The 14,059-nt window shown below is 41.2% G+C and overlaps 1 protein-coding gene across 1 annotated transcript in view; it reads right to left on the minus strand.

Moving 5' to 3' along the window:
- Nucleotides 1-7,448: 7,448 nt before the first annotated feature.
- Nucleotides 7,449-14,059, minus strand: part of LOC115383439 (matrix metalloproteinase-17-like) — an 89,890-nt gene continuing 83,279 nt past the window's right edge. Inside the window, exon 10 of the mRNA XM_030085621.1 lies at nt 7,449-7,886. Within this exon, the coding sequence (XP_029941481.1) occupies nt 7,486-7,886 (401 nt within the window). The 3' untranslated portion in view covers nt 7,449-7,485. The remainder of the gene's footprint in view (nt 7,887-14,059) is intronic.

A 14,059-nucleotide genomic window follows, 5' to 3' on the forward strand; every position in this document is an offset into this window, starting at 1 on the left:
AATAGAAATGATGTATCAGCCACTGTCACACTGCAATTACCAATGACTAGAGCTAAGATCAGAAATAAGTGGATAAAATCAACTAGTTTACATACTTTTCAACTTGTTTACTGAAATATGGTACTACTACTAGAGCCCTCTCTAGTGGTACAAGAATGATTTTTTTTTTTTTTTTTAATGTACATACACAGATGTTGAGCTTTCCAAAAACTAACAGCCCAAACTTCCAGAACTATATGTGTGGGTTGGTCATATTGATGAGTAACAGGCTTGTTCTATGAGCATAAAACAGAAAATGTTATCGTTCATGAAATACATCAGCTCCAATCCAAGGAGGACACCCCATCTAAAAAGTTACAATAAGGGCAGCAAAAAGTTAGGGAGGAAAAAGTGTTGCTAATCACAAAAAATACTGTGTTTTGCAACGGCTCAGCACCATGACTGGGCATAAAACGAGCATTTGAGATAAGAGTCTTTCAAAAGTAAAGACGCGTTGAGGTTCATCAGTATATCTATCAGTCATGGCCTATCTAGTTGTCTGGAAACTGTGGAGTTTTATCTAAAAGACTTCATCAGTTCAGAACCAAAAGAGTCGAAGAACCCTTTATATATATATATATATATATATATATATATATATATATATATATATATATATATATATATATATATAAATCAGCACACAGTTTAAAAGCTGATTTCTCTGATAGCATTGGGTTGCATTTGTGCTTTTGACACTATCAGCTCTCACATGCGCAGCTCAATCAATACAGCATCCAAGACCAAACTATCCATTACACCAACATGGCCCAATATAGTCCACTGGCCTGACTGCAGCAGAAACCTTTCAGCAAAAGAAAGACAGGATCAGGGAAAAGGGAAACATTTTTCTATGAACTGGAAGGCTCACCTTCCCAGGAGAGGAAAATTCTACACAATGTTACCATACAATACCAAACAACCTCTCAGTTAGCTGGACTGATTCAGTGCGACTGTTTGCAAAGCAGCTGAAGTATCCACCGGTGGCATGTTCCACCAGCTCCAGGTCCGTCTCGGTTATCCACTGGAGATCAATGCTGGCAGGGAGGGTTTGCCGGTACATCTATTTTAGCTTTAGATGATACAGAATGCTAATTGGTAATTACCAGCTCATTATTTCCTCCGCAGCAAACTGGCCAAAAACAACAGAATTACCTATGAGAGTCATTTGCAGGTGTTGCCAGGGACAGCAGGAAAATGTGTTTGGTGCAGCCATGGAAAACCTCATTCGGGTGAGCTTTTAATATTGTTTGTTCTCTCTTCATTGTTTCCACACAAAGTAAATAAAAATGTAATATGTTCTCCAAAACACCATGATGGTCCTGAAATAGTATCTCATTACTAACTTTGGGATTTGCCGTGATTGGAAACTGTAGCCAGCATGATTTTCTTCAAAAAAAAAAAAAAAAAAAAAAAGTCAGTTATCTTGTCAGTTTTGGTTATTTGTAATATCATAGAGAGTCAAGACTCAGAAAAAATTCTGTGACTTGGCTGGATTGTGTTCAAAACCTGATTCAGATTTTACTTCAAAGCAAAACGAAGAACAGAAAACTGTCACTTCAGATTTGCTCCACTGACACGTCCTCTAGCGGTCACCCAACCAACCATACTATGAAATCCAGTTATATTTATTCTTGAGCTGTCAAAATTAGTGTGATAGTAACTAGTCAATTTAATAAGTTTATAATTTAGAAAGTTAATAAGTTCATTTGACGTGCGATTAACGCGCACACATTGAATGACCCTCGTTTCACACTGTAGTTTGAGACTGAGAGGTACGCAATGCAACACTGCATACTTTTGTGCAGTAGGTGGCAGTGTGCACCCTAACGTTCTTTGTGATCCACCAAAACAAGAAAAGAAGAAGAGGAAGAAGTTTGCAAATGATGCAGCAGTGACAAGGCGTTGGATGATGAACACAGATGAATAAGGAGGGTGTCCTGAATGGAAAGTTCAACTTTAAAGTACTGCCAGCTGGTTCGCTCGACAAGACTTTAGTACATTGTGAACTCAGTTACCACGTCCAGAGTATGTCGAGTCTGAAATACCACTTGCTGGCCAAGCATGCAGGGGTGGCAGAGAGGCCTGGATAACTCTACCTGCAACAAACTGTCAACAGCTATCGCTAAATGGGTGACTACCGTCAGGGTTGGGGAGTAACAGATAACATGTAACGACGTTACGTAATCAGGACACACAAAAATTGTAACTGTAATCCGTTACAGTACACACAAAAAATATGTAATCTTGTTACAGGTATATCTGACAAAAACACAAATTACTTGAGCGGGATTGCTTTTGAAAATCAGACGTCCATGCTGTATACAGACATTGTGACACTTTACAGCACTTTACGGAAGAAACCGCTTTGACCATAGATCTACAAACAATAGACGCTGTAGACATAAGAATGATAGATGCCGCATCGATCGCTGTCTTGGAGCAGCCTCCCGCTCCACTGTTATATGTTTAACCGTGAATGAAACAACCCGCATTGCCATGGATTTTACCTCCTGCTGCTGGAGTCACGGCTGCTCAGGGAGAGAAACTCTTTCTTTGGCTGGAAACGTAGATATTTTGTACTTAAGTCAGATGAGGCCCAGAACTTCTCTGTACAATGTAAATTCTGCCTTCCAGCAGTGAAAACGCTCTCAACATCCAGGGAATCATCATCAAATCTGAAGAAACACCAACAGGTATGAAACACACCTGAACTCACAGTGAAGCTAAAGTGTTATTAGCCTGCTAACCTGTCAGTAACCTGCTGCTGAGAACCACAGCCTCACCAGGCTGAACTCAGACGAATCTGATGGAGGCAATAATATCTTCAGCCTGTATGGAGGATTTATTGGAGGCTGCATGTTTCCTTCTGTCACTGAAGAATAAATGAGCCCTGAACTCTTGAAAAAATACTGTGCATGGCCGACCTGAACACAAACCCTGCTCCTCACTACAGCAGTACAGCTACACAGCAGACTGAATATATAATAGAAATGTGTGTTAACACTGTCAATGCGGCTCCTGGTGCTGCTGGACTGTAGAGCTACTAGAGGAACACAGTCTGAACTGATGGTTGTGATCCTGAGATCCTGTGATCCTTAGAAAGAAAGAAAGTCAGATTCTCAGTATGTTTAGAGGTTAAAGGTCATGTTGTTGGTATTAATTGGGACTGAACACACAGAGTTCAGCAGAGTTCAGAACACTCAGAGCATTTAGTGTTTACTGTGTAGAGTTGTCAATACACTGTGAGGGATGGCACATTGTATTTGCCTTTATTTCTGTTTGCCGGTAAAGTAATCCAAAAGTAACTAAAAGTAATCTGGTACATTGCTTTTCAGTTGAAGTAATCAGAGTAAGTTACCGATTACATTTTTTGAAAAGTAACTTGTAATTGTACCATATTACAATTTTAAAGTAACCCTCCCAACCCTGAGTGCTCGCAACATGATTGCAGGAGGCAGGCAGCTCCTCGTCGAGCATATGCCCTGCGTCGCACATAGCTTCCACCGAGCGATCACAGTTTCTCTACAGAAGAGTCCGTTTGACAGCGCATTGGTAAAATGCAGAAAAGTTGTGGGCCATTTCAAGCATAGCCCAGAAAACACAGCGGAGCTCGAACAACAGCAAATTGCTCATCTTCTCAAGAAAGAGTCACTCACACAGGACCTGTCAACGAGGTGGAATAGCACCCTGGAGATGATCAACCGTGTTCAGATCAATTAAGAACCACTGAGAGATGGGCTGGCCTTACATCCTACCAACGTCAACATGCCGACAACAGCTGAGCTGGAGAAACTGAAGCACTGCAGGTAATTTATTAATCTCTTCTATTGTGTGTTTGTAAATCAAGGCGGGCCTGTGTCAAAAGTGGGGGAAAAGTGTGTATGTATGTGTGTCTGTGTCTGTGTGTGTGTGTGTGTGTGTGTGTGTGTGTGTGTGTTCATATCATGTGTACATACTCCATTTAATCTGTTGTTTACAATGCCTCACAAAAGAAATATTCCCAGTGCTTTTTATGAGAAATAAGTCATGTTTGCAGGGCAGCAAACAGGATCAACTGTTCACTGAACTCATACATCCAAAAGAAATTATGCTCGGACTGCCTCATATGCACCATACACTGTACACAAAAATGAAAAAAAAAAAAATGTTTTCTGAAAAAAATCAAACACAAACTAAGGAAATGGAAAGAAATCATAAAGTAAGCTTTGTTGAGTTCACAAAAAAATCATACCAACCAACAGCTCACAGCTTTTCAGCTCATAGAACAACTCAAATCAAGTCCAAGACAACACCAAAATAAATTACCTGAAATCATATTCATGTCGGATATCAGATTGTCTCTTAGATCTATGGAAGAGCATTCACAATGAAAGTGGCCACGCTTCATGAAACCTTCATTTGGTGGAAAAAAAAAAGTTTCTAGCCAAAGTTTCCTCTGATCTTTTTCAGAGAAATGACCAAAAACAGTCATTTTCCCAAAGAAACCCAAAAAAAAACCCCACCTCCAGTGCTCACAAGCACATGCTGTTCATAAAAGCCCCCAGTTTGGATTGGAGAGAGACATTTTTTGTGTGTGGAAATGTGAAAAGAGCAAACTAAACTAAACTAGCAGGTTTCTAAAGGATCTGGTACTCACATCTCTGCGTGGTCTTCCTCTGAGGTGGCGGAACGCAGAAATGTTCTTCTTTCACAGAGTTCTTTTCACAGCTTGTGTGAAGTTGACAGGTCAACTCCGGCAGCACTCAGTGGTTCTTTCAAACAGAAACTCCAACTACCATCACAGAGAAAGGAACATTTGTTGCAATCTACTTTTATTTGCTGCGGCTGTGTCACCACATGATGAAACACCTTGTGCTGACATAGAGCGAGTCAGCATGAAAATACAATGCTGCTTGCATATTTTCTTAAACAGGAAGATATTTTAATAATGTAGGTAATACTTTGAATAGTCTCTTTGGGTGTTTTCTTTCTTAAATCGTTTAATAGTGCAAAAGCGAACATGATCTGGTGATTGAAAGTGTCAGTGCTTTCGTGCGCTAATAAAAGTCAAGCAATTCACAGAATGTGCTCCAATAAATTACCACTGTAGTACATCATATGTGAAGAATATGCAGGCAGCTGTGGTGTAATTAAGCCACACCTGTGCAAAGTGAGTTACAGCAGCAATAGAAGTACGGACAGCTCAGGCAGAAGAGAGGAGACAGAGTTGTTCGTCATTAAACAAACAGTATAAATAAGGGCTTAGACAGCTTGGTGGGTACTTGACGATAGGGACATAAATGAGAGGTGGTCAATGCAAGGAAGGAAAACTATTTTCTCTGTCTCCGGGTTGCAAGAAAACAATCTGGTGTCCAGTTCTGGTCCTGAAGGGGCATCGTCCTTCATGTTTGAGGTCTCTTTCAGTTACAACACACCTGATTTCAATCAGAAACCCCTGATTAGCTTGACGATGAAACCATCATTAGATTCAGATGTGCTGAAGCAGTGAGATCTAAAACATGGAGAAATGTGACCATCCAGGACCACAACTTTTTAGTCCCAGTGTCCAACAACTACTATGTGATTGCTCAGAAACTGGATGTGGTTAATATAAAAAGAAAATCAACTGGTGAGTTATCAGATAACTTAACATGCACGTGGTGACCTAAACCGTCTATGTGCATGGTAATGCAGTGGTTTGTAGTCTTGCTTCAGAGCAAGAAGAGATGGATTCAAATTCCAGCTGGGGACTATTTCTGTGAGAAGTTTTCATGTTGTGTGGCTCTTATTCCACAGTCGAAAAACATCCATATGAAGTGAGGTGACACTAAATTGCCTTGAGGTGTGAATGTGAGTGTGCGGTTGTGTTGTGATGGACTGGAGATACAGCTCAGAAAAAAAAACTCAATTGTGGCAGTTCTGCATTTCCACACTCCATCAACCCTTAAACTGAGAAAGTGGTCTTAAAATATGAATGAGTAGATGTAGGGAGACTTATTTGTTAAAGTGGTAAGAGTTCATGAGCTTCAGTTTTGTGATATTGTCTAACACAGGGGTCTCAAACTCCAGTCCTCGAGGGCCGCAGACCTTCATGTTTTCCATGTCTCCCTGCTTCAACACACCTGAATCTCATGAGAGTTCGTCACCAAGTTCAGCAGAAAGCCTGATAACGAGCCTCATTGCAATCAGCTGTGTTGAAGCAGGAAAACATGCAGGTTTGCAGCCCTCGAGGACTGGAGCCCGAGACCCCTGGTCCAACACTTGCTTGGCCTCTGTAACCACAACAGTAATGGTCAGACACACCTGCATTAATCAGCTCGTCCTATCATGAAAGGCAGGAAGCAAAGGAGCCTCCTGAAGTTCAGGAAGTGGTTGAGTTGTACATAGAGCCCATGTTTGATTTTAGCGGAGTGGAGGCGGTCCTTTGTGTGGTGGCTTTGTCAGGAGTGCGCCTGCGTGCAGCTGGTGTGCTCATTCAAGTTCATTGCTATTTTCTGTTTGACGTTTTACTCATTTTAAAAACGTTTATGTTAAAGCATTTCAGAAGTTTTTTTTTTTTTTTTTTTTTAATTGCCTGGACAGTGACAGTACCTCTTTTCACCTACAGAAGATTTATCCTCATAGTATAACATTTATAACTCAGCGCGCATGAACCTTGAACCTTGCGGGAGTCATTGAAGCGGCTCCCAGGGCTTCTGCAGTACAACCGTCTTTTCACAGGCGAGACTCACCAGCTTGTCAGACATTTATAACATGAGATTCTCACTACTATCAAAAACAAACACAGGGGACAGACACACTCGCTCATTGCACTCTGAACATCAGTACATCCTGAAATTCATAATTACGTACAGTTGTATCATAAAACCTTTATTGTTTTAACACATTTGGAAATAGGTTACATTCAAGCTGTCGGAACCTGCAAAAACCCTGATACCCTCCACTGCTTCTGAATTATGATGCCTCCAAACATTACTGCTTACTCAGCAGTAACTCATTATTCAGCTGTTTCCAATCTCTTTTCATTTTTTTTTTTTTTTTTTTTGCAAAACCTCTAATTGAGAAACATCTTCAGTAGAAAAATAAAGTGACCTGAATTCTTTGGTCTGGAACTCGTATAAAAATAATCACATGGATCTTTTTTCTTTTTTAAATAAAGATTTAAATACTCAAACAAAGAAATAGCACCTTCATAAAGAAATGACTTTTTGAGCATATGCCAAAATTCTCCCTGTGAAGTAATCCTCTGATATTGTTCACAGAAAACAAAGATGAACTGGAGCTGCTGAACAGTGAGACCAAGAAGAATGCAAACTTAGTCCAAGCCAAGTTAAAATGTAGGTGCAGTTAACTATGGAATCCTCAAAAAATACAACACTGTAGTCTGAATCCTGTATTCTCCTTATTGATATTTGGCTGTGTTGTTTTAGACAGTGAAGAGGAACACTGCTTCACATCATTTCCTCAAATGTTTGACCTGAATAGTTGATAGCAGAGAAATTGACTAGCAAATATAAGACAAAGAAGTACATTGTACCTCCTTTCACAGCTGGCCTTCAACACAACATTGGGCTTTGTATCATAAACGGAGATGAGTGTTTCGGTTTTTATATCCCCTTTATATCTTGACTGTGTATTATCGTCACATCTCATGTTTTTCTCAGTCCTGCTGAAGAAATGGCTGGTGGACGACGACACGTTCACCCTGGTCTCTGTGTTTTTGGGCTCGGCATCTGGAGAGTCCTCCTGCATCTCGGTGCACAGCATCCAGTCCTTAGCGATGAGGCGGGGGAATCCCACGTCCACCTCCATGTCGCTGCCCGGCACTCGCCAGTACTCCTTCCCTTTGAAGAAATAGGACGAGCCTTCAAAGACAGAGAGCAGAGCATTAACATTAATGTGAGTGAGCATGCGTCATATAAAACGACATAAAGCCCGACTATATACTTTATTATTCTCAAAGGAAAAGCCTTTGCTCTCACCTGCATACACAACAAGTACAGAACACATAAAACATCACGTCTCAATTTCATGAATCAGTGAACAATAATGAAAAGTGTTTATGTTTAGTACTTGAACACGGTTACTGCCTCACTCTATGGCACACCTGTTTAAGAGGACATGGAACACATTCGGATCTGGGTGGGATTACAAAAGAAAAAGCATCTAAAAAGGCTTTTAAAGGTTCAGTTCCTCGTGTTATTCTTTGACAGCTGTATTACCTCCAGATGAGAACCGCAGAGAAAACTAAACATCAGATCAAACCACCAAGCATGTAAACTAGAATCACTCACAAACAAATCCCATGAGCAAACAAGATAAGCTAATTGGAGGAAGTTAAATTAAGTGTGTGCAAACATGCTGCGACCGAATGCAACAGTGAGATGTTCGGGGTTAGAGAAGCACATACCATGAACCTACAGCGTCGATTCACAAAAACTATTCAACTTTTACACACTGCTTTAATTTAATTTTGTAGAGACAGCGGTTGTGCACTGACTAAAATTAAATAAACCTATTTCTGACACAAGAATAAGAGCTGGTAACCTGTAAACACTATCCAGCGTTGGCACAAGTTTTTATCTCACTGCACTTTGTTGTTGGATGATCTCGATTCAGCCGCTGAGATAAGTCTGGTCCGGATTTAAAACAGAATTATGCAACTTTTTTACCTCAATAAATGTTTTTCAGAATCCCTGTGGGGGTAAACAAAGACTTGTCACGGTGATTTGCCGGTCCCTCCACTCCCCCCAGGGTCTGTGTCCTGAAAACAGCGCTTGCAACTTTCAGACTTTATAACAAAACAAGAGATCCGACCCGACTACATCTCGCGAAGACAAACCTGCTTTATGGCACTCATACGGAAGTACAAGTATAAAAGCGCGTAAAACAAACATGAAACCCTCGCTAGTGTTAGCAATGCCACCCTTAGGTGCTCACGGATGGCAGAAACAAAAAGACAGAAAAAAACTTTGTCTGACGAGCAGAAAAAAAGGAAACGGGAGTGGAACGCGCTCTGCACGCGGGGCGGGGGTGGGGGGGGGGGGGGGGGGGGGGGGGGGGTGATACGGAGAATGTTTACGACAGTGAGGATTCACAGGAGACCAGTAGGAGGAGCGCTAAAGCAAATCTTGCATAGTTCTCCTTTAATGTGCAATATCTTTCATATGCTGGGATGTTGTGTGAAATATTTCAGTTGTTTCCAATAACTTTGTGAGGGAAAGGCATAAGATTGAGCACCCAGACTGGAGGAGAGTGGATAATTGAGCACCTCTAGAATCATGCATTAAGCATATTGGAGTCGGTGTAGAGCCTCGTGAACACTGCAGGCAGAAGAACATGATGGATTCTCCTGCAATAAAATAGATCTATATGTACCTTTGAAGACTGAATGAACAAAATAGGTGGCAAAAACGATGAGCATCACATCCATCCATCTTCTATACTACTTATCCTAATCCAGGCTGCAGGGGAACTGGAACTCCTCCCAGCTGACTGGAGGTGAAGGCGGGGTTCACCCCGGGGCAATTAACATCCATCAGAGGGCAATTAAAGAGTTCAGACAGTCGCCCTCGCTCACACTCACAGTGACAGGGAATTTCAGAGCCACTTCAACCAATTAACCTCAGAGGTTGTGTACTCTGAGACAACAGATACACACTCACAGAAGAAGGTCCAAAACACAGGACAGATGACAAGAGACGGATAATCACAACCACCCACACACACATGTTCACACACTTTGGACAATTTTAACGTCACCAATTATCTTCAGTTGTGTTTTTGAACTGAGGCAGGAGATCTGGGCACAGAGTAAGGCAGTACTAACCACTTCAGCACCAAGCAGCACAAATAACATCACATAAAGGAAAAGTCTTGTTTTATAGCCCCGTGTTGTTATTGCTTCACAGAGTCATGATTGTGACTGATATACCCGTCACTACGCCTGAAGGGACACTTCAGTCAAATTAGAGTCTCTAAAATAACAAAAAGCACTGAATTTCTCTCATTGGAAACATCCTTCTTTGTTATACCCGCACGAAAAAAATTAGAATATAAAAATCCACCAGTTTATCTGAATGTAAACACAACAATTATTTCCAATCTGAATGTAAAAATCTGCACATTGTTTGGAAACTTTGTACAACTTCAACAAAATAAGGGCTATAAAACAGAATTAAAAACCTGAAGGATAAATGCTTCAAAGTTTACTCGAACAGAGCTTTGAATTTGTTTAATCGGCTCACAAACAGATTCCTGAAAGTCTCGGGGGCTGAATTTGTTACCTGAGCGGCGAGCTGTTCACCTGCCTCCTTCTCATTTTCTTCATTAACGTGTGACTGAGACAAACAAGCTCAGAGGAGTAAACATGTCAGAATACAGAAGCTCATTAATAAATACGAGCCAAGAGACACGAGTGAAGGAGAAGACTCCTGTTATGGCCTTGGAGCTCCACAGTCTTTCAGTTCAGACCAAACTGTGTTTACGTGTTCATTTCACAAAATCTATACAGTAACTCAGTTTTATTTTAGATAAAAGCCGTTCAGGAGGAACTAGTTAAATGAGACTAGATTAAATAAGAATAATAAAATATAGATTAAAGCCATTTCTTTACTTCAGAGTGCTTTCAAAACTCAGCACAGCAAGTGTAGAATTTGGCCACAGATATGTATAAAAATATGTTTATTTATAAATTGAATTAATATTTCAGGAGTGAATTTGCAGTAATTTGATGCTTACAAGGCTCTCTTAAGCATACGTCTTAGTAATGCCTCCATAATGCCAGACTGTCCTGTCTCCAGTGGGAGGAAATGACCAACATAAAAGAAAAGAAAAGCCAAAGTTGAAAGATTAAAGTCTTGCTTCATGGTCGAAGTAAAGAATGAACATGGCGTCCAGTCTTTTTTATTTGTGGGAATCTTCTTGAGTCTCTGTGACATGTGGTGAGGTGGCCGTTTCAAATGTTCGACATAAGAGGAACAGATCTTATTGCGCGAGGTAAGAGCCAATTAAAGTCACAACAAAAGAAACTGCAACACTCACATGTTTATTTTAGGAAAAGTCACATTTGTACAGACAGTAGGAACTTTTAGAAGCACCTTTTGAAGATTAAAGATAAATCTGGCATTAATTTTCAAAGGAATTGTAAAATTCTCAAAGTGCCCTTTTTGCTGCAAGGTAACTGACTTTTTGAAAACAGTAGGATATGACAGTTGTTCCAGTCATCCAAAACCAAGGTGGAAGATGGTGACTGGAGTTCTACAGGCGGTTATACTTTTACAAGACACCTTTGCTCCTCGGAATGACCATTGTTCAAAACATAAATGCTTCTTGTTGCTCTTTCTGCTGTTTATATTGGGTAATAAAACCAGCTACACTGTTTGAAATATGCAGCGTGAGGCGTTGTGGTCTCGGCTGTACTCCTGTAAGTGGGTGAAGACTCTCGGCTCCTGGCCGTCCATTTCCTGTGCAGAATCACCACGATGTATTCAAGCTGGGCTGCAGCGTCATGCGATAAAATTAAAGGACGCTCTGCAGTACGCGCACAAACACGTTAGTGCTTCCATACTTTTTGGGCACCGCCGGCGGTGCAGTGTATTCCTCCGGCTCTCCAAAATTGTAAAAAACAAGCAGTGACCCCTCAGCAGCTTCTTGAACCTCTTTGCAGAAGCGAGAACTTATCGTTATGTCCCAAATTTCCAGACATGTCCTGAGCGCCGGAGTCTGAAACTCAGTTTAACCCTCACAGCGAAACAAGAGCTTGCACGCTCACAGAGTCGCTCTCCTCAGCCATCTGTCTCTATTATTGGAGGACCAGGCTTGTAGGGCTGAACGCCACTTTGTCTTTTTCAGCTTGTTCTTTCTCTTCCTCTGAGACCAAAAGTCCTGGAGCTGTCAAAAAGTTGGGGAATACATTTCAGATCACCAAGTTCTGGCTAATAACCCCGGTTTTTCTCCACAATCTTCAAGAGAAGAAGTTTTGGGCAAAGCAACAGAAAGAAAGTCCATGGTAACAATACAACTTTGTTGTTTGTGTTTCATTGTATATTGTCTCAGAAGACTTTAACTAATTTACATGTTTCTTAGGCAGGTTTGATTTACAACAGAAGCATTAAGTATATGTTTGTCCAGTTTCAGTGGGACTTTCAGCTTAAAATACAAATAATACCATTTTTTGTACAGGCTTGAGTGGCACCTGTGTACAAAACTATCTTCAGCTGGTTTACAGCTGGTGGCTGGTGGCTGAATTAAATAATTCAAAATCAACTCAAACATTTAGAATAATGAAGCCACATACTGAACATGCCTGAATATGTTTTACTCAAAAAGTAAAAGTTTTCCTATTGTTGAAAGATGAAGGTTCATTTTAGGTTCTACTTTTGGTAAATTGCATAAAGACCCTTCAGAGCCATTGGAAACCCTTTATTCCCACCTATTGATGGGGGTTGAGTGATTCTCTGTTCAGTGAACTCCAGGTACAATGCTGCTTCCTGTCAGTTCCCTCTAAAGATTCCAGACAATATTCATACCAAATACATTACTTTTCCTCCATTTTAGCTTTATTCTCTAGGAACTGAAAGACTAAATTATAACTGGGCGTCATACTGATGTCAGGAGCTTCAATTATTACCATCATTCCAGCAGCATTAATACACATTATGTCCTCTTTTCCCTCCGTAGCAAACTCAATCGGGTTATTACTTTTTCCTATTTCCTTTTGGCTTTTTCTACCTGTCCTCAGAGAAAATCCATCTCTTCCTTTCATCACCTCTTCCTTTACTTCACCTGTCTTTAATATCTTTGTCCTCAGGTGTCCCCACATCTCTTTGCTGGATTCCTCCCTTCTTGCACTTTTCACACATCACGTCCCTGGCTTTCTATTTCACTTTCAGAGCAAGATGTCACCGTAGCCCCGCTTTCTTTCTCGCTGACATATTCTGCTCTCTCTCTCTCTCTCTCTCTCTCTCTCTCTCTCTCTCTCTCTCTCTCTCTCTCTCTCTCTCTCTCTCTCTCTCTCTCTCTCTCTCTCTCTCTCTCTCTCTCTCTCTCTCTCTCTCTCTCTCTCTCTCTCAGCTTCTGTATCTCCTCTCTCTTTCTTCTCCCCGTTCATCCTGAGCTGGTGAAACAAACACAGAACAGGCTTTGATGTGGGCTCCAGTTCCCCGGCCTCGCGGTCTGTCTGTGTGCATTTGTGCGTGTAGGTTTCCAAGTTTACCCTTCCAGGCTCTGTGGTGATAATGACCGCGGGTGAAGCGGCTGGCCTCCGATCTCACACACACACACACACACACACACACAGGCGTGCTCATCAAAGCGCTCGGAGACCTCAGCCGGCTCTGAAGAAAGACCACAGGCCTCTAAACAACTGACAGGGAAGGGGGCTCACTAGTGTTCACAGGAGCTGCAGGGTGAGTTGGGAATGTTTGGGTTCCCGCTGAGACTAACCTCTAATTTCAGGAATCAGCGGCTGGTTTTTGAGGGTAATTTTCCAAATCTGAAACATCCTGAAAGATCATTGACGAGCGACTGAAGTAATGCAAGACGTTAGTCAGGAAGATTTAATGGTTTTGATGTTTAAATATGTGATGGTCCATACTTCCTTTTCTCCATTGCTGTTTACTTCTTCATTAATTCATAATTATCTCCAAAAATCCTCCACTGCACTCTTCAGTAAAGATCTACTTCTGTTCCTTCATGTCTGTGATTCTTCCTTTTAAATATCATGTTCAGATTTCAGTGGAAACAGACCTGAATGTGTTTGGAAGTAGACTGAGGCCGACTTGATGTTGGCAGGTTTGGTTGATGGGCCACGCAAAAAGCAAAATGTAGATGGGATTTGTTATTAGGAATCAACAAAGACCGATTTCAGATTCCAAAGCAGGTATAGTAGGAAGAGTCTCACCTAAAGCAGATCCAGAGAGAATAAAAGAACCAAAGCTGGTGGTTGATAATTATATATGTATGTGACCAGAACCTAAGTCTGGCTTCCAGATGCCCACAAGACCTTCTGAGCACAGTATGAGTCACATTTATTGGC

This window comes from Salarias fasciatus (genome assembly GCF_902148845.1).
Source record: "Salarias fasciatus chromosome 7 unlocalized genomic scaffold, fSalaFa1.1 super_scaffold_4, whole genome shotgun sequence".
Taxonomy (NCBI): domain Eukaryota; kingdom Metazoa; phylum Chordata; class Actinopteri; order Blenniiformes; family Blenniidae; genus Salarias; species Salarias fasciatus.